At 45.6% G+C, this 20,518-nt stretch overlaps 2 protein-coding genes across 7 annotated transcripts in view; one reads left to right on the forward strand and one right to left on the reverse strand.

The window, feature by feature from the left end:
• haus8 (HAUS augmin like complex subunit 8) overlaps positions 1 to 20,518 on the forward strand; it is a 281,932-nt gene that overhangs the window by 6,949 nt on the left and 254,465 nt on the right. The gene's annotated exons all lie outside the window — the stretch shown is intronic.
• LOC129711120 (zinc transporter ZIP3-like) lies at positions 6,477 to 19,943 on the reverse strand. Of its 6 annotated transcripts, XR_008725780.1 has the most exons (4): positions 18,605 to 18,688; positions 16,566 to 16,954; positions 7,829 to 10,685; positions 6,477 to 7,755 (listed from the first exon to the last, which is right to left on the reverse strand). XR_008725780.1 is itself a non-coding variant. In XM_055658530.1 (3 exons), exons 2-3 carry the CDS (start codon positions 16,770 to 16,772, stop codon positions 9,948 to 9,950), a joined length of 945 nt encoding a protein of 314 aa, XP_055514505.1. In that variant the 5' UTR covers positions 16,773 to 16,954; positions 19,531 to 19,943; the 3' UTR covers positions 6,477 to 9,947. The 6 variants fall into 6 exon arrangements, 5 of the variants coding, with proteins under 5 accessions (XP_055514505.1, XP_055514504.1, XP_055514508.1 ...); XM_055658530.1 differs by lacking the exon at positions 18,605 to 18,688 and adding an exon at positions 19,531 to 19,943 and having other exon boundaries at positions 6,477 to 10,685; XM_055658529.1 differs by having other exon boundaries at positions 6,477 to 10,685.

The following is a 20,518-nucleotide window of genomic DNA, read 5'->3' on the forward strand; positions in this document are numbered from 1 at the left end:
CCAAGATCTAGGTTAATACTCAAGTGCAGTACTGAGGGAAACACTGCAAGGTTGGAGATATTGTCCTTGGATGTCATGTTAAATGTGATTTGACCTGCCCTTTACGTGGTTGTAAAACATCTTGGACCTACTTCAAAGTGGATTAATTTCTCGTGTACTGACCAATATTTATAACTCAATCAACATCACAAAACAGGCCATCTAGTTATAGGTGCATTTCTGCTTGTGGAAAATTGCTATGTACACATTAGTTGTGGTGTTTTGCAAATCACAATGGTGACAACACATCAAATATAATTAATCGACTGTAAAAAGGTTTTGGACAATCTGAATGGCAAAAAAATAACAAGCATTTTCTTTGCTATGAGTTGCAACTTTGCTATTCGTTGTACTCATTTGGAGTATTGCATGAAGTTCAGGTCGTCCCATTACAGGAAAGATGTGGAGATTTTGGAGAGGGTGCAGAGGTTTACCAGAATGCTGCATGAATTAGAGGGTTTCAGCTACAAGGAGAAGTTGGATAGACTTGGGATTGTTTTCTCTGGAACACCGGAGGTTGAGGGGAGACTTGATAGAAGTATATAAAATTATGGGAGGCATAGTTAGGGTAGAGAGAGTCAGAACCTTTTTCCCCAGGGTGGAAATGTCCAACACTAGAGGGCATAGCTAAAAGGTGAGAGGGTGAAAATTTAATGAGATGTGCAGGACAAATTTTTTTACATTGAGAGTGGTGAGGGCCTGGAACGCATTGCCAGGAATGGTGGTGGAGGCAGAGACGATAGTGGCATTTGAGGCTTTTAGACAATAAACAATAGGTGCAGGAGTAGGCCATTCGGCCCTTCGAGCCAGCACCGCCATTCAATGTGATCATGGCTGATCATCCCCAATCACAGTACCCCATTCCTGCCTTCTCCCCATATTCCCTGACTCCGCTGTTTTTAAGAGCCCTATCTAGCTCTCTCTTGAAAGCATCCTGAGAACCTGCCTCCACCGCCCTCTGAGGCAGAGAATTCCACAAACTCACCACTCTCTGTGAGAAAAAATGTTTCCTCATCTCCGTTCTAAATGGCTTACTCCTTATTCTTAAACTGTGGCCCCTGGTTCTGGACTCCCCAATATCGGGAACATGTTCCCTGCCTCTAGCATGTCCAAACCCTCAATAATCTTATATGTTTCAATGAGATGCCACTTTCAGGTGCCACTATCGTCTCTAAAAGCTTCTTAAATGGGAATAGAGGGATGTTGTCCTGTGCCAAAGATGAGATCAGTTCAGCGAGGCATCATGTTTGGCACAAACATTGTGGTGTGAAGGGCCTGTTCCTGTGCTGTACTGTTTCATGTTCTATGCTCTAGTTTTGCACAATGGTGATAATTGTTCAAATGCATTTAGCAATTTATCATTTGACATAATCAGGAATAAACTACCGGTCCCTCAATCCTGGGAATAGTGTCAGCCAGGAGGGAACATTATTTTTAAAAATCTGATCACTGTAGAAAGTCATTACCTCTATGTTGCTCCAGGTACTCTAGCAACAGTGGTAGCCTGGGGGTGGAGTTTCTGCACAAACAACTTGAGATGCGGGTTCACCATCTGGAGATTTGCATTCAAATTTCTCCACAGAAGCTGGGGAATTTAGGCAGTTAATTAAAAGGATAATATCAGCCATGGCCATAAACCCATCGGATTCGCTAATGTGCCAAGGGAGGCCAGCCTGCCATCCTTCCCTGGTGTGGCTCACAGCAGTGTAATTAACTTCTAAATGCCCTCTGAGGTGGCCACGTCAGCCCCTTGGTTACCGCAAGGAACTATGTCTAGAAACAACAAGAACAAAATCAGGCAGATCACCCAACATTGAATTAAATAAAGAATCTGCATCTAGCCCGGTCAACTTTGACATTGTGAAGGTCACACCATTAAAAACTTTGGATTGGTATCTAACTTGGTGACCAGAACCACAGACTACTGTACATATAACCATATAACAATTACAGCACGGAAACAGGCCATCTCGGCCCTAGAAGTCCGTGCCGAACAATTATTTTCCCTTAGTCCCACCTGCCTGCACTCATACCATAACCCTCCATTCCCTTCTCATCCATAATATAACCATTATGTCAGTGATGCCAGAACCAGCCATCGGTTTGCCCACCTTCCCTTCAAGGTTTGTGTAGATAGTGTCCCCATGCCTCTCTGATTGGAGTATTGTGAACAGTTATAACAAGGAAGTGAAGTGGAGGCTTTGGAAAAGGTGCATAAGTGGTTTACCTGAAAGTTGCCTGGTTTAGAAGGTATTAGTGATAGGAAAGATTAGACTTGGATTGTATTCTCTGGAACGTTGGAGATTGAGGGTAGACCTGAGTGAGATATATAAAATTACAGGAAGCATAGATTACGGCAGATAGTCTGGGGGATTTTTTTCCCCAGGGTGGAAATGTCAAAAATTAGAGGGCATAGCCTTAAGATGAGAGGGCCAAAGTTTACAGGTGATATGCAGGGCAAATCTTTCACACAGTTGTGGGGGCCTGGAATGGGACGTCGGGAGGTAGATATGATCGTGGCATTGAAGAGGATAGTATATAGGCATGTGGATATGCAGGAAATGAAGAAACATGGACCACATGCAAGCAGAGATGGGTTTAACTTGGCATCATGTAATTATTGAGACTTAACCTTACCATGTCCAATAAAGTTGTATCATGACTTACTGCTATGAAAGCAAGCATATCATATGCCTTCTTTACCACTCTATCTACTTGTGTTGCCACTTTCAGGGAGTTATGGAATTTGACTCCAAACCAACTCTCTACATCCATGCTGTTAAGGGTCATACGATTAATTGTATATTTTCCCCCTATATTTGACCTCCCAAAGTGCAGCACAGATGAAACTTTTCTCTGCCCATATCTGTACCTGATCTATATCCCATTGTATACTTTGACAACCTTTCTCACAGTCTACAAGCTCAGAAAACCTGGTGTCATCTGCAAACATGTTTATGTCCAAGTGATATACTGTATATATATATATATATATATCACAAATAGCAGAGGTCCCAGAACAGATCTCTGTGGAACTGCACTGGTCCTAGACCTCCAGTCTGAATATTGTCCTTCCACCATAATCTTGTGTTCTATCATTAAGGCAGTTCTGAATCCATACGACAATTCACTGTTCATCCCCTGTATCTTAATCTTCTGGATCAGTTTACCACGGGGGACTTCATCAAATGCCTTACTAAAATCCATGTGGACAACATTCACCACTATACCCTCAGCATCTCCTCAAAATACTCGATCAAGTTAGTAAGACACAACCTGCGTCTCCAAAGCCATGCTGTGTCTCTCCCTAATTGATCCATCCTCTTCCAAGTGGAAGTAAATCCTATCCCAAAAAATCCTCTAAAATACAAATGGGAGTAAATTCTATCCTGAATAATCCTCTCCAAGGGTGGAGATCTGAGCGGAGTGGATTTAGCCAGTTAGGCCTCTATGTAACTCCAGGCCCACAACAATAAAGTTGATTCTTAAATCCACTTTGAAATGGCTCAGGAAACTAGGATAACCAGGGATGGACAATAAACACAGGCATTGTCAGTGATGCCATTTCCTGAAGAAGGGACCCGACCTGCAATGTCACCCATCCTTTTTTTTAAACAGAGATACTGCCTGATAGCCACCGAGTTACTCCAGCACTTTGTGTCTATTTCCTGACTCCAAACATTGCCTCTCCATTTTCTCCGCAGATGCTGCCTGACCCACCGAGTTACTCTCGCATTTTGTGCTTGTTACAGCAGGCGCCAAGAGGAGTCTATTAAAGGTCGTTGGTTAATGCTGGAAAATTGGTCATCCTTCTTACGACCTTTGGAAAAAAGGTAGGTGGATTTGTTAGTAGAAATCATTTCACGCTTAATGCAAGGATGCGGGCATTTATCTGTATTACAGTACAGAACATTGTTCCTCCACAGCAGGTTCATTCAGTAGTAATTACATCTTCTGAATTCAACCACCCTCCCCGTGGTCAAGGCAGGTGTTGGTTTGACATTTACTTATTGCAGCATCACTAAGCCTGTTAACTCAGCACAATAGGTAAGCTCATATCCCACCATTTCTGTGGCATCACGACATGTGTGATTAAAAGCAATCCATATTTATGAAGTGCATCATAAAGTATTATGGTGCTATAGGGGGAAAGACAATCACTTCCCTGGAGATTCCTACGTGTGACCTGGCGCAGAATGACTAACTCATCCTCACACAGACACTGCAATTAACATCTGCAGCATCTAATTACAGCTGGCAACTCATAGATCTTCACCATTAAATCAGAGACCACGCGTCACTTCAAAGCAATTCAAACCAGTGCTGCTTGAGTAGAGCGAGGGGGTCTCAGCACTTAATATAGAAAAATGAACTGTAATTATCAATTTACAGTTCTCTCCAATTAATAAGGCATTAAAGCAGTTAAAGCATTTCTTGGTTTCATTGGTTTCGAAAATGACATCAGCTGGTGTAAGTAGCTCCAAATATCCCAACTCATTTGACTTTCACAGTATCTTTAATCGCTTAATTATCAATGTGGTGGCTTTGTTCCTCTGAAGAATTGGCGGAATGGTTTCATATTTTGCCCGCATTGCACTTGTGTCTCTTAATAAGAAAGTGATAGGTTTCATGTTTCACTTCAGCGACCCCAACATGAAGTGTGACTGCTTCTCCATGGAGTGAGTGCTGCACTGTTAAAGGTGCCATCTTTTAGGTGAAGTTTTAAGTATGTAAAAACATCTGTACTGGTTGTAAACAATCTCACAGGACGATATGAAGGGGCAAGGGGTTCAGCAAAATACCCACTCACAATCGCAATAGTACCTGCAGGCAACTTGCCGTTCCCAAACAGTAGCAGTGTGATACTTGTACTGAACTGTATAAATAGATGAATTTCACTGTACCTCGGTACGTGTGGCAAATAAAATACCATTGACAAACATAAAAAGTTGAAGAAGCTGCATTAGGCTCTTGACCGAAAAATCACCTATTCCTTTTCCAGAGATGCTGCCTGACCCACTGAGTTACTCTAGCTTTGGAGTAACTGGGGACTGAGCGGTGGTGTTCTGCCAAACCATCGCCGAGCCTGCGCTTGGTCTCGCCAAGGTAGACAATAGGTGCAGGAGTAGGCCATTCGGCCCTTTGAGCCAGCACCGCCATTCAATGTGATCATGGCTGATCATCCCCAATCATTTGGAATATTGTGTTCAGTTTTGGTCAACCTGCTAGAAAGGATGTTGTTAAGCTGCAAGGAGTGATGAGAAGATTTAAGAGTATGTTGTCAGGGCTTGAGGGTAATTTGGACAGATATATGGACAGGTCAGATATAGAGGGATATAAGCCAAACGCAGGCAGGAGGGACGAGTGCAAATGCAGCATCTTGGTTGGCATGGGCAGAGGGTCTGTCTTCAACGCTGTAAAACTCTATTCATGCAAGCTGACATACCTGGGCATCTTCAGCATTGTGTGTTTTTTATTGACAATGGCCTCTACTTTACTTTTCAGTGTACGGCCTTGTCTGTTGATATTTAGCCCGTGTGCCAACTCTGTTCTTCTAAATTGATTCACATTAACTACTCTCCCACAGGTTCCTCCACCCAATGAAGGTGTGGGTAAGAAACCCAATCAATTGTTTGGAAAACCACAACTGAGCTGTCAGGCCATACCACTTGTAAAAATGTTCAGTTTCCATTTCACTCGAAGTTCAGTAGCATCGTAAATGCATAAAATTTACCGTACAATATGAATTTATTTCAAAAGTGACCAATAGATAATGGGAAGATTTCCAGTGAGACACAAGGCCAGTAGATGCGGGTTGATCACTGCAATGGTATAAGATGAAGAGTTCAATGACATTCAACATTATAATTTGACGTGGATTTTCATTGGCATCAAAGTGAGACCAGTGATAATATTTACTGGATAAAATTGCACTCTCAGTGCAGTACCTCTCTTCTGCTTGAGATGGCAGAGAAGAGGACAGTGCAAGTATCAGGCAGTGTTCACCACTAGAGGATAGTTAGGTGCAAGCTTAGTGTGTGACATCATGAGAGTGCAGCACCCAAAGTGGGAGCGGCTGTGAAAGCAGGAGAAAAAGAAAAAAAAACTCCATATCAAATATAATTACTATAGAAATCACTAATATTAAAAAAGGTCGAAGTTCACAAAATTAAAAATCAAGATATCAAGGGTTTCAAATTTCTCTGGACACTGATGGATGTCTTGATTCGTGTGTCTGGGCTAAATGCTTCCTTTCACAAACTAGTATATCTGCATATTTTTACAGTCATGGAGAATGTAGTTTAGAGCCATCTGGTTTTCCCATACCTGCTTTCCTCCAAAGGAGGATACAGAGAATAAAAATAACCCAAGTATAAAAACAAAGATAAACAGATGAAAAATGACATAATTGTAACATATCATTGACAGATTAGGAGTGTTGGGAGAAAGAGCAACGCACTTTAATCCATTAAGAGTTAAGCAAACAGTACATTCACATCAATACAGCCCTCTTGGCATTAAGACAACAAACGGAGGTATCTTACATTACAAATATGCTGAAGATACAAAGTTTTTTCCTCTGTAGTTATCTGCAGCCTCTGTACCGAGTCCCTGCTCAATCTGTTACTGAAAGCAGGTGGAATTGACTCCACACTTTAGCGTTGGCCTTTACACTCGTCTGACGCTCCATGATTAGTGTTTGCAATTTTAACTTTGTACTGACATATTATTGAGATTCCTAGACTGGCAGAAAACTCATAAGATCCTGCTCTGAAGGTGCTGATTCCTGCTGGTTGTTGCTCTGAAGATGTCAGCTGCTTTTCAGTACATTATCATTATGACTATTTATATAAGCCTCTAAGCAGCAAGAAATTGCCGCAGTCAGTCCCATGGCTATCCACGCTCAATGGCTCAAAGGTGTAGAGTCAGCAACAAGGATCACTGGATCAGCAGATGGATATACATTTGGGTTTTTTTCCTACTTTGCTCAGGGAAAAATCTTTTACTGTTGAATGTGTGCAAGTGAATATTGGTTGCCTGTTTCATTAAACAAATGTGCAGTGGTATAGAACCATCTATCAATTCTCTTCCACATGCTAGCACTAGCAACCAAGAGAGGGTTCTACCCTAAATACACAACTCATAGATAAAGAAAAACACTGGGCCATGCTAAACCATACTGGTCTGGCACTTTTATCCTTAAATTGTGAAAAAGCATACTATCTGTGGCCTAGTCAGTGCTTCTCCACGGTTAGAGGGTTTCTCTACAAGACAGAACACAGTGCTGTATAAAAAGCATAAGTCTGAGAATCAGCATTAGATGCTATTAAATAAACACAAGTTTCACTTGCTCCATTATGGAACAAATAAATAACTAAATAGCAGAGTTATTCATTGGGCATGAAGATGCTGCCAAACCTCCACTTGATGGCAAATCTATCAAAATCAAACCATTTACAGTAAGTGTTCCCCAATGAAAGTCTTGCATTGATACACACTTCATTTTGTCTTTCAAATGAAATGGTTCACAAAGAGGTTTCCTGGAATTGCAGTGTCTTTCAAGTATATTTTAATATTGTTGGTAGAATAGGTCAACGTAGTAATTAAAAAAAACAAATCAGTTTCTCTCACTGAATTGACTCAAAGCATTGACTCAATGGTGATCCACAATCCTTCCAGATATAATTTCAGTCAGCACTTGCCATTTAAACAGAGCTGGTTTCCATAATTTCCTTCGCTCCATAGATGCTGCTGCATCCGCTGAGTTTCTCCAGCTTTTTTGTGTAACCTGGTTTCCATAATGTTTAGCTCTGGTGCAAAATAAAGTTGTGCAAAAAAACTACAGAGCAGTAAGGGCCACTTGTTTGTTTGCAGTAATTTCATTCCAGACACCTCTGTTAAAGAGCTTCATATTTACATTCTCGAGACCCAGCTACTTTAAAAGCATTCAAATCCTCCCTTATCAAATAGGCTACTGGCGCACTAACTATATCTATACCCACAAGCCGTGGATCTGGTACAAGCTGTGCAACTCAGCGGTCTATATGTCAGCAACAGTCAGTGTGTTCAAGAAACCAGAGGAATTAAAATACATCAATGTTTTTCCAAGCTGAGGATATTAGAGGAAATGGACTTGTTTCTAAATCACTTACTGAGATTTCTCAAAGTTTCACATAGCAGCAAGCTGTATCCGTGAAGCATTGCACAGGCAACAGTGTTTTACCCCAGAGAGCAATTATACTCCACAGAACTTCTGCCAATCCCTTCCACAGGAAACAGTGCTCTCCCGTACATTTGCAAACAATGAATGGAACTCCTGCCGCATCTGCGGGAATTATGTCCTGGAGGGCTACCTTTTTGGAAAGCAACCATCGCAAGAAAACTTATTTGAAAGTTACAAGAAAACACTATTTACATTTTCTCTTCTAAAGCATCAATCATTAGTGTGTGTACTTTCACTGACTCCGATGCCCTCCCGAGTGACTGCATTTTGAAGATTAATCTCGACAGTGCTAATTGATGTACTCACTCGAAGGTGTTGTTTGCATCATGAGAGGAAAGCTTAAATCTGGTCTCACCTGCCGTGTGAATGTACAAAAGAGGCCACTGAACAGAACTGACTGCGGCCTTTATCATTGCTGTGGAAAATTAGTAGTAAATATACAGCAGAATATGGAGGGCTTAATAATAAGCAGAAATGCTTGGCAAGGTTAATGATCACATGACAAAGGGTGAGCTAAATTACAAGAAGTACTCTGACCTAGGGCGTGCAAGTTACTTCATTCCTTTCACACCGCTAGTGTTAGTGCTCCTACTTGTCAGCATCCCACAGCAAAACCAATAAGAAATTGTCTGCTTATAACAAATAACACATTTCAAAATTGGCCAGCAGAAAGCTGCAAGTCATCCTCTCCCTGTCTTCCACAAGCCATCCTTCCAATTTTATGCCATGCCACCATTTTGCAGCTCTCATGGAATGTTGAAAGGCAAAGAAGAGAAGGGGAATCAGTCTGATCCCATTTTCTATTAGGGACGCAGGGGTCAGTAGTTAGAATCCTGGCAGACGTTCTTCTCCCTCGTCCAAGGACGCGGAGGCAAAAGGTTGCAGCTACAGACCCGTCCGAGTTGAATCTGCTAACACAGCTCACCACAAACTGGAGGCAGGATACAAAACTAACCTGCTGTGTGATTAGTTGGGCAAGTTGGAAAATGAATCACTCCTGTGGGTTATCTTGCTTTCAATACTGGCACACAGCCATAGTATTCAGCAGTATCCAGTTCTCATTGGATATTTTATTTTATTATTTAAAAAACACCCTGGAGTAGTTAAATATTTACAAATAGATTTTGTGGAGAAATGCTATTGATTTCATAAATAAATCAACATGCAAACTTTTTAAAAAAACCTATTAATAACTTAAATCTCACAGTAAACATGCACCGTTATATTCAGCAGGCTGTCACTTGGGTTTTAGTAGTGTGATGATGTGCGTGTGAAATCCCTGACTGAACTGTGAACATTCCCAGCAGTGATAGCACCTGTCCAGAGGAACTACTTTGAGCAGTATAACTTTAGGCTGATCTACAGATGGAAGCAATTTGACATTAATTAAGTCCACCACAGGAAAAGTACTAGCACATTATTATAGTGCAATAGCTTAAATATTACTTTTACAATACTTTCTGCTGATCTGCAATCAATACATTGAGCCCAGTGACAAACTTACACAGTACGCTTGTAGTAAACACCAATCCAGTTAGATATTCACACCAGCAACAGTATCATTACCCATAGATGGAACTATAGGTTAGAAGATAACACAATAGCAAGTTGAGGAAATAACTAACCACTTGCCTAACCTGGGCACATGCCTTAATGAAAGTGCAAACTGAACCAAGACAGATCGTCACCACTTTAGAAAGACAAGCCCAGCCAGCAGTCCATAGCCCATGACCAGAGAAAGGACTTTCAGAAGGCGGTCGTGCTTGTCTTCAAATTCTTTAACCAGAATTTCAAAGAAAGTGACAAACAGAAATGTTCCCGCGGCAAAGCCCTGCAGCAAAAATGACGCGATTTGGCTGCCGAGGCTGTTGGCACTCTGGATGCCCATCCCAATGCCTATCCCGGTGGGTATCATTGCACTAACCATTAGGGCTAGCTTCAGTGCGTCTTTCATCGGCAGGGCTCCTTTCGCCATGCTGACTCCAAGTGCCACAGCAACCAGCGTCTCGTGCACAGCCACTCCGATGAACAGATTGATCACTTTTGCTGCTTTCTCCTGCAGCCCCAGAGCCAAACCTTCAAACACAGAGTGTGCAGACAGGGCAAATACCAGGCAGATCAAGCGCAAGGGGCTAGAGTGGGGCACCTCAGATACATTCAAAGAATGACAGTGCGAATGTGATCTGTGACTATAGTTGGGTTGACCTCGTCCTGATGAAATAAACGGGCTCTCGTACTCTGAATCACTGCCGCCTTCCGATCCAGCATTGAACATCTCCAAGTCAATAAATGATGGCTTTTCCTTTCGAAATGTCAGAATCAATTGCTCAATAAATATAGTCAAGAAGAAACCCACCATCATTGTTGTCTCACTTAGTGGGTAATCAGTAGATATTTTTCCGACTAAAAGAACCTCTTGAACCTGCAATAGGAAATGAAAATAATTTTATTTAAAAAAACTGCAGAAATAAAGACAGAAAAAGCTGAAACACTGGAGAAAATCTTCACTTTCTACAAATGCTGCCTGTCTTGCTGAGTGTTTCCAGCATTTTGCTTTCATTGTAAAAAAAATGAGATTGGTACAAACGTTTTAAACACCGCAACAAACAAAATGATTTCCAATAATAAAAATAGAAAATTGAGGATATGCTCAGCCAGTTAAGAATAGGGGAAGATGATGTTTCACATCACCGGCTTTTAAACCAGAACTGGAATAAGAACTGCAGATGTGGCAGGCTTAGAGGAAAGTGGAATGAGAGGAATAAGGATGAAGGGTCTTAATAAAGGGGCGGGTCCAAAGGCAGGAGAATGAGAGAATGGATGATGGCTCGAGGCAAAACCAATGGAAACGTGTAAAGATGAGTCAAATGCAAAAGAATTACTACACACTTGCTGCCCTACAAACAGCTGTGGTGTGGTGCTAAACAGTAGTTGGTGCAATTTAACTTTAATTTATCTTTTAGCAGCATGGCCAACATTTATTGCCTGCCCTCTAAATGACCGCTGAACTGTGGCTAGCTTGGCAATTTTAGAGTGCAGTTAAAAGTCAATCACATTGGTGGGTCTGGAGTCACATGAACATTGCAGGAGATCGAGCCGTTTCTCAGCAAGGACATTAGTTAATGTCAAAATGGACATTAGAGGAGTTGCAGCATTTTGTGCCATTTTGTTAATCAATGCCAATCTACTAGTTTCCGTTATTCATTCTAGCTTTGTAAATTTTAAATGTACTAATCTACTTGAATTTAAATTCCCCACCAACATGGTAATTGGAACCCATACCTTTGGATAAGAGCCCAGTAATTGAACTACTATAATAAAATTTGCTTATCTGCAGAAATGAAATATTCTGGTCTGCGTGGATTACTGTACTCTCTGTACTCCAGAGTTGTCCAGGTATGGACCTATAGCAAGGAGGTCCCAGAAGGTTATTATCGAAGATGGACACAAAATGCAGACCAAGCGGAGGATGGCTAAACCTACTTGATCCTCCGCACAGTCCGCCTAAACCTACCTGATCTCCCGGTTGCTAAACACTTTAACTCCCCCTCCCATTCCCACACTGACCTTTCTGTCCTGGGCCTCCTCCATTGTCAGAGTGAGGCCCAGTGCAAATTGAAAAAACAGCACCTCATATTTCGTTTGGGCAGCTTACACCCCAGTGGTATGAATATTGACTTCAAGTAGCCCTTGATTTCCCTCTCTCCATCCCCTCACCTTTCCAGTTGTCCAACTACATTTTATCTCTGTACCCCCCACTCCCGACATCAGTCTGAAGAAGGGTCTCGACGATGTTAGGCCGCTGAGTGACCAGAGATACGACCCTGAAAACAATCGAATCTCCGGCAAGGTAAGAGATTGAAAAAAGGTTTCCCTCGATCCCCCTCGCCCACATAAAACAAACTGGAGAACATTAACACATCAAAATAAGTTTTCAACACGCTAAAAATAACAAAAAAAAGATGAAAAGGACAGACTGTAGGTGAGACTGCCATCAAAGCGCCACCTGGTGGAGATTTGCACCTCTTCAGATTGCTCTACCTAGTTCATGCTATGCCTTGGATCATGATGCAAGCTTTTAAACCAACACTTATGGAAGTTTTATCTCTACTTGGAAAGAAATTGTAGGAGGGACGGGCAAGCAAATTGCATTTAAATGTTCTTGTCAATTCTACACATACATAGATATGGCCTACTCTTCCATCGAATCACATTGAATATTCAGTATAAACAAGTTACGTCTGCTCACAAATACTTCTTTTCATTATCCACGCCTCACTTGTTATTTTGCTTAAATTAATCCCAGTGATTCAAGTGCCACATTCTTTGAGTAAAACTGCTGCAAATACACTAGTCAAGCACCCTTCGGAAGATAGAAACAAAGAACTGCAGGTGTTGGTTAATACACAAAGAGACACAGATTGCTGGAGTAACTCAGAAGGTCAGGCAGCATCTCTAGAGAACACGAATAAGTGACGCTTTGGGTCAGGACCCTACAATCAGTCTGAAGAAGTGTCTCGACCCACAACGTCACCTGTGCATGTTCTGCTGCCTGACCTGCTGAGTTACTCGCGCACTTTGTGACCCTTGATCTAAAATATGAATGCCTCTCTCTTCCCACCTGCCCACCAGCGAGATATTGCCTGATCCACTGAGCATTGTCTTTGGTTTCTTTTTTAATTCAGGTTTCTGGCATTCATATTCCTTCAGGTGCAACATGAGCTGAGCCACCAATGTCAAGTTTGCTCAAAGAAATCATGATCCCCTTCACCAAGGGGAAAAGGGAATAAAATAATTATTTGTTATGAAAAATATTTTACAATATCAATGCATAGAATTTTATCTTCAATTTACCCTGTGAATTAGGAGCAAACAAAGTATGCAATGAGGAAAAATGTTCCTAGTGTTTTATGCTCCAAGTGTGAACATCCCAAACTGAAGCCACCCTTCACAAAGGCAATATAGAAAAAAACAAGGTTGAAAAGAGCCTTTCAGCAAATCTTGCCATCTACAGAGTTCAGACACACAATAGATAGGTCAGTACAAACTTCAGTACAAATAGGTCAGTACAGTACAAACTCAATTAACTTTCCTTCCAATAGCCTTGACAACTTCCTGTGACAATACAAACAACTTTAAACTTCACCAAAAAATAAATAACTGCCCGTTGTCAGTGGATTCGTGACAGGATAGTAATGACGTACGCACACCTCCAGATTCGGGAATTGTTTCTTCTCAGGTGTTATCAGGCAACTGATCCATCCCACCAACAACTAGAGAGCAGGCCTGAGCTGCTATCTACCTCATTGGAGACCGCCTTTGGTTGGACTTTACCTTGCACAAAATGTTATTCACGTTGTTTCCTTTATCATGTATCTGTACACTGTGGATGGCTCGACTGTAATCTTGTAATGTCTTTCTGCTGACTGGTTAGCACACAACAAAAGCTTTTCACTGTACTTTGGTACATGTGACAATAAACTAATCTCAAAATCTGTCACAATAACTTGCATTTTGGCCGTTCCATTTAACATGGTATAATCTGTTGCTCTTTAAAAATTTCCTGATCCTCTGGCTTCCCGCTCATCTTTGCTATGTTATACATCTATTTTATTTTTATACAGTCCTTGACTCCCCTTGTCAGCCACAGTCGCTTCTTACTCCCCTTAAAATCTTTCTTCCTCTTTGGAATGAACTGATCCTGCACCTCAGTATTATTCCCTGAAATGCCTGCCATTGTTGTTCCACTGTCATCCCTGCTAGGGTCCCATTCCAGTCAACTTTGGCCAACTCCTCCCTTATGCCTCCATAGTCCCCTTTGCTCAACTGTAACACTGACACGTCCGATTTTCCCTTCTCCCTCTCGGAGTTCCCTTATCAAATCCAATTCATTACACCACACTAATTCCAGAGTATCTTCCTGGTAGGTTCCAGTACAAGCTGCTCTAAGAATCCATCTCGGAGGCACGCCACATACTCCCTTTCTTGGGGTCCAGTACCAACCTGATTTTCCTAGTCTACCTGCATGTTGAAATCTCCCATAACCAACGTAGCATTATCTTTGCGACATGCCAATTTGAACTCTTGATTCAACTTGCACCCTATATCCAGGCTACTGTTTGGGGGCCTGTAGATAACAGCCATTAGGGTCTTTTTCTCCTTACAATTCATCAGATTTATCCATACTGACTACATCTCCTGATTCCATGTCACCCACAACCTGCCTGCCAGAATGTTCAAACCTGCCCCCTCCAGTTAAGGTGTAACCCGTCACTTTTGCACAGGCCACCCCTACCCCAGAAGAGATCCCAGTGATCTATAAATCTAAATCCTTGCTCTCTGCACCAGCCCCCCAGCCACACATTCAGATCCCCTATCTCCCTGTTCCTGCCTTCACCAGCACGAGGTACAGGAAGCAATCCAGAGATAACCACCCTAGAAGCCCTGGTTTTCAGTCTTCTTCCTAACTCTCTAAACTCACGTGGAAGAACCTCATTCCTCTTCTTCCCGACGTCGTTTGTGCCCACATGCATAACTACTTCCGGCTGTTCACCTTCCCCCTCGAAGATGTTCTGAAGTTGGTCCGTGACATCTTGAACTCTGGCACCAAGGAGGCAACATACCATCCTCATTACTCGCCTGCCGCCACAGAATCTCCTGTCTGCACCTCGGACAATGGTGTCACCCACCACTATGGCTCTACCAGACGTCGGTCTCGCCGGTCAAGTCTCATCGCTTGGATTGGAGCCACCGACCTGTCCACCGCTCGGACTGGAAGCGTCGTTTGCCCCGACAGCTCCCGAGAAGGTGTACCTGTTTTTATTAGGGACGGCCACCGGGGTCTCCTGCATTCCACGTTTACTCCCCTTTCTCATGGTCACCCACCTTTGCTCTTCCTGTATCCTTGGCATGACAACCTTACTGTAGGTCCTGTCCAGGAAACTCTCCTTTTCCCGGATGGCCCCGAGGTCATCCAGTTGCTTCTCCAGTTCCCCAACACATTCATTCAGTAGCTGAACCTGGACACAATTTCTGCTCGTGTAGTTTCCAAAAGCTCCAGCAGTGTCCCAGACTAACCACATCCTGCAGGAAAAACACTGCACCAACTTGCCTGCCATTTCTTCAGTGGACAAAAATCACAAATTTCGATCAAGTGTAGCCTCCTTGCCTCAGCCTCCTCGCTAAAGACAATCAAGCCAAAGACAGTCTGGTAAGTTTGATTCTACGTAGAAACAAGGAACTGCAGACTGGTTTACAAAAGATAGACACAAAATGCAGGAGTAACTCAGCGGGACAGGCAGCATCTCTGGAGAGAAGGAATGGGTGACGTTTTAGGTCGAGAACCCTTCTTTGGACTGATGTCAGGGGGGGGGGGGGGGCGAGGTAGATACATAGATAATGAAGTGCGAAGGTGTGAAAACAGGGCAAAGTGAATGGAGATCAAGGAAAATGTAGAATAGATCATTGTTAGCTGGGAGAAGGTAACAATAAAGCAAACAGAGATAAAATGTAGTCGGAGACAGTAAGACTGGCCAGAGAACCGGGAAGGGGAGGGATGGAGAGAGAGGGAAAGCAAGGGTTACTTGAAGTTAGAGAAGTCAATGATCATACCGCTGGGGTGTAGGCTGCCCAAGCGAAATATGAGGTGCTATTCCTTCAATTTGCACTGGGCCTCACTTAGACAATGGAGGAGGTCCAGGGCAGAAGGTCAGCATGGGAATGGGAGTTAAAATGTCCAGCAACAAAAGACACACAGTACTGCAGTAGCTCAGTGACTGAAGAAGGGTCCTGATCCGAAATGTTGCCTATCCATGTTTTCCTGAGCTACCTTTATTTTAAAGATAGCTCAGAAACAGGCCCTTCGGCCTACCGAGTCCGTGCCAACCAGCAATCACCCCATGCACTAATGCTATCCTACACACTAGGGATAATTTTACAACATACCAATGCCAATTAACCTACAACCTGTATGTATTTGGTGTAGGGGGAAAACGGAACACCCGGAGAAAGCCCACACAGTCACAGGGAGAACGTATAAACTCCGTACAGACAGCACCCGTAGTCAGGGTCAAACCCGATTCTCTGGTGCTGTAAGGCAGCAACTCTACCGCTGCGCCACCGTGCTGCCTCACCCGCTGGGCTATTCCAGCACGGTGTCACCCCAAGTTTTATTCTAAACCTGGTAAGTTTGATCTTCACCCGAGTTGCAACCTTTACTTTTTATTTTTAAACTTTGCCCTTTCCTTAAATCCCATTGCCTAAGGCATTGCTCTATCATTGACAAAAAGGTAAACGGTCTCACCTTTTCCCTTACAACTGGCAACAAAGCATTAAAGCAGGTAGCCAGAAATATCCCACCGCCAAATGAACTGCAGATTGACAGCAACTTCTTCGACTTCTGCAATTTCTCCTGGTCGGCTTGGATGATCCGAACAGGCAACAGGGAACCCAGCATCATCAGGGTAAAAACCACAACCATGCAGAGAAGCTTAATTATCAAAATATTCATCTTCGAGCACCAGCAGCGAGGTCTTAGCTGACAGGGAGTGGGCACGACAGTGAAGATAGTTGTTTTTTTTAATTATGCTGTCATCTGTTGTCTTCTGCCATCATTACTTTCATCAAGAGGGTAGAGCAATTCCTTTAAAGGTCCTCTTCGATGCTTTGAGTGCGTTTCCAATTGCATCTCAACTAGATAAAAACAAAATTATGACAAAATATATATTTTCTCCTCTTCTATACAATTTATGCTGGTACCGTAAACTAGTGCGGGTAAAATAACAAGAAGCTTTGGTTTAAAATATCAGTAGCTAGCATTACATTCCTTGTTTAGGTTATAATGGGCGGAGGGCAGTATGACTGGAAAAACATGAAATGTAATTACTATATGGATTGGCAAGGCTACAAAAGGGAAAATTTTAAAAGACAAGTTAGAAAAATGAGGAAGTAGTAAGTAATATGCTCAAACTGTATTTTAGTTATCACCCATCAAATCAACACACGGGATAAAATCCAACAAGGAAAGGTATTCTTCACAAGATATTGCCTCATTCCATTCTTGCTGGATGAAGGCTTCTCAGGGAAAGCTGTAACAATACAGGGTCTGGATGTAGTCAAAATGTGTAAGGAGGAACTGCAGACACTGTTTACACCAAAGATAGACACAAAATGCTGAAGTAACTCAGCGGGTCAGACAGCATCTCTGAAAAAAAAGGAATAAGTGATGTTTCTGGTTCCTATTCCTTTCCTCCAGAGGAGCTGCCTGACATGCTGAGTTACTCCAGCATTTTGTGTCTATCCTAGTTACAGTAAGTTGGCTACATTAGACAAATCACAATGCTCACATGCCCAACACACTGCTGAAAGAGTCATTGTATTCTGAACTCCACCATGGAGGAATATTACCAGGTAGGCAAAATAAAAGATTCATGGATACGAAAACAACATCGGTGTTGACATAGACATCTCGGCCCCATGACCACTCAAAGGGTAGACTTGGGATGGTATTAATAACCATGAGCCCATGCACTTGAAGGTTACTAAAGCCCTGTGTTAGCAGCAGGATGAGCTCACCAGCTCATCGCCTCCATCTGCCACCCCACTAGGCACCTCCTTCCCAATCTGTGGAGTCGTCTGCAGTTCCCATTTTGGCCATGAAAGCCCTTTCAGAACACAGAAAACTAGAGTGAAAGTAAGTCATCCTCAATTGCCTAAGAAACAGATAATAACAATAATGTCTCATGAGAGGAATAAATGGAGTAAATGCAGTCTTTTACCCAGAGTAGTGAAATCGTGAACAAGAGGATGTATATTTAAGGCGAGGAGGGAAGGATTTAATAGGAACCTGAGGGGTAGTTTTTTTGAGGTGGGTATCTAGAACGGGCAGGCCCCCTCTTCCCAGCTCTCCCCCACAGACCCCTATCCCCAGCTTCCCCCCCCCCCCCCCCCCCCCCCCCCCCACACAGACCGCTCTCCCCCCTCTCCCTCCCTCCCCCCAACCCCACAGACCCCTATCCCCAGCTCCCTCCCCACTGAACCCCCTATCTCCAGTTCCCTCCCCGCTGATCACGACGAACCCCCCCTCCTACTCCAGCTCCCCCTAGACAGAGCCTTAGTTCCCTCCCCACTGAACACGACCCCCCCCCCCCCAGCTCCCCTTCTCCCTAGACAGACCCCTAGCCCCAGTTCCCTCCCCAGTCAGTTTCCTCCCCCGCCTACTGACACCCTGTCTCCCCACCAAAGATCATGGAGCTCAGTGACGCACGACACCTCCATGCAGTGGATTACGCAAGTGTGGAGTATGTTGCTCCGCTCTATGATCTTTGCTCCCCCCATACTGACCTGCCTCAGCCTCTCTCCTCCGCCGCCGCCGCCGCCAGACCGGATGAGCGCTCAGCTACTGATTGGACGCTCTCCGTAACCGCCCCCCCCCCCCCCTCACGACGTAGCAGCCGATTGGTCTGACCGCCCGCCCCCACCCTCGCGTCCCTCCCCCTCCCGCTCTCTCCCCCGCGGCTCGCGCGCCCCCCCCCCCCCCCCCTCCCACTCGCGCCCCCCCCCCCCCCCACTCCCCCCCCCCCCCCCCCCTGGGCCCCCCCCCCCCCCCCCCCCGCGCCCCCCCCCCCGCTCCGCCCCCTCGCGCCCCCCCCCCCCTCTCCCCGCTCTCCCCGCGGCTCGCGCCCCCTCCCTCCCACTCGCGCCCCCTCCCCCTCCCACTCGCGCCCCCTCCCCCTCCCACTCGCGCCCCTCCCCCTCCCACGCCCCCCCCCCCCCCTCGCGCCCCTCCCCCTCCCCCCGCTCGCGCCCCCCCTCCCACTCGCGCCCCCTCCCCCTCTCCCGCTCGCGCCCCTCCCCCTCCCCCTCCCCCTCCCCCGCGCGCTCGCGCGCCCCCTCCCGCTCGCGCCCCTCCCCCTCCCGCTCGCGCCCCTCCCCCCCCCCCCCTCGCGCCCGCTCCCCTCCCGCTCCCCCCCGCCTCGCGCCCCTCCCGCTCGCGCCCCTCCCCCCCCCCCTCCCCCCCTCCCTCCCTCCCCTCCCCCCCCCCCCGCTCCCCCCCCCCCCCCCCCCCCCTCCCCCTCCCCCCCCCCTCCCCCGCCCCCTCCCCCTCCCGCCCCTCCCCCCCCCCCCCCTCCCGCCCCTCCCCCTCCCGCTCGCGCCCCTCCCCCTCCCGCCTCCCCCCCCGCGCCCCCTCCCCCTCCCGCCCCCCCTCCCCCTCCCGCCCCTCCCCCTCCCGCCCCCCCCCGCCCTTCCCGGCCAACGGGCAACCTCACCTCAGGCGGCCGCACAGTCCCGCACGGCTCCGAGTGCCAACCTCAACACGAAGCGCGGAAGGTCCGAGTCACGAAATAATCCGAAGTAAGACTTCATCCCCGACTTTCATCTGCGTTGCTAAGCAGCTGGCGGCGGTCTTTAGATTCCGGCGGTGGAACAGAAAATGGTTCCGGGCCATCTTGCAACAGACCACCATGCACATAAACCAGGCTTGGGCCGACAGGGAATATTATTGAAGGAGTTCTACCTACTTGGATATTGGGTGGGGGGCATACAGTGCCCTCCATAATGTTTGGGACAAAGACCCATCATTTATTTATTTGCCTCTTTACTCCACAATTTGAGATTTTTAATAGAAAAAAAATAACGTGGTTAAAATGCACATTGTCAGATTTTAATAAAGGCCATTTTTAGGCATTTTGGTTTCACCATGTAGAAATGACAGCTGTGTTTATAGGGAAGTTGCAGAGCAACGTTGAGGTCACGACCCGTACTGTTGCCACGCAACGCCTTCTGGAGTACATGATTTGGGCCCATCTTCTGTCCCAGCATCTGGACTCCGCAGGTGGTCGGGGTGCCGGTGTAAAGGTGAGTGACTTTGGGTGGGCGGAGGGACCAGACTGTCCCCAACTCTGCTGCAGCTGACGGGGACGTTGCCGGGTTTTCGTCCCCGTGTGTCCGCTGCCCGGAGCCGCAGCCCCGCTCCACCCAGCCCCATGTGTGGGCGCTGCCGACTCATAGCCCGTGACAGTGCGGCCCACAGGGGTAGACGGGGTGGAGGGCGGCCGTGGTCGGACTGCGCTGACCCCGGGGGGAGAGTGGGGCTGTCCCGAGGGATGTGCTCCTTTGGCCGCTAATAGGGAGGTTTCACGGCAGTCGGGTCACGACCAATGACCCGTACTGTCCTTACGCTACTCCAAATGGATTACACGCGATGTACTGCAGATAGGCACTTGCCATTGTTTCCAGCGTAGCGGGCCCGTTAAA

Source organism: Leucoraja erinacea, chromosome 29 (genome assembly GCF_028641065.1).
Source record: "Leucoraja erinacea ecotype New England chromosome 29, Leri_hhj_1, whole genome shotgun sequence".
NCBI classification, from domain to species: Eukaryota; Metazoa; Chordata; class Chondrichthyes; order Rajiformes; family Rajidae; genus Leucoraja; species Leucoraja erinaceus.

Coding starts and splice junctions, on each gene's coding strand:
- LOC129711120 (XM_055658530.1), bottom strand. CDS start 16,772: ATGAATATTTTGATAATTAAGCTTCTCTGCATGGTTGTGGTTTTTACC. Junction 10,686..16,565: donor TGCCAGTTGTAAGGGAAAAG/GTGAGACCGTTT, acceptor TTCCTATTGCAG/GTTCAAGAGGTTCTTTTAGT.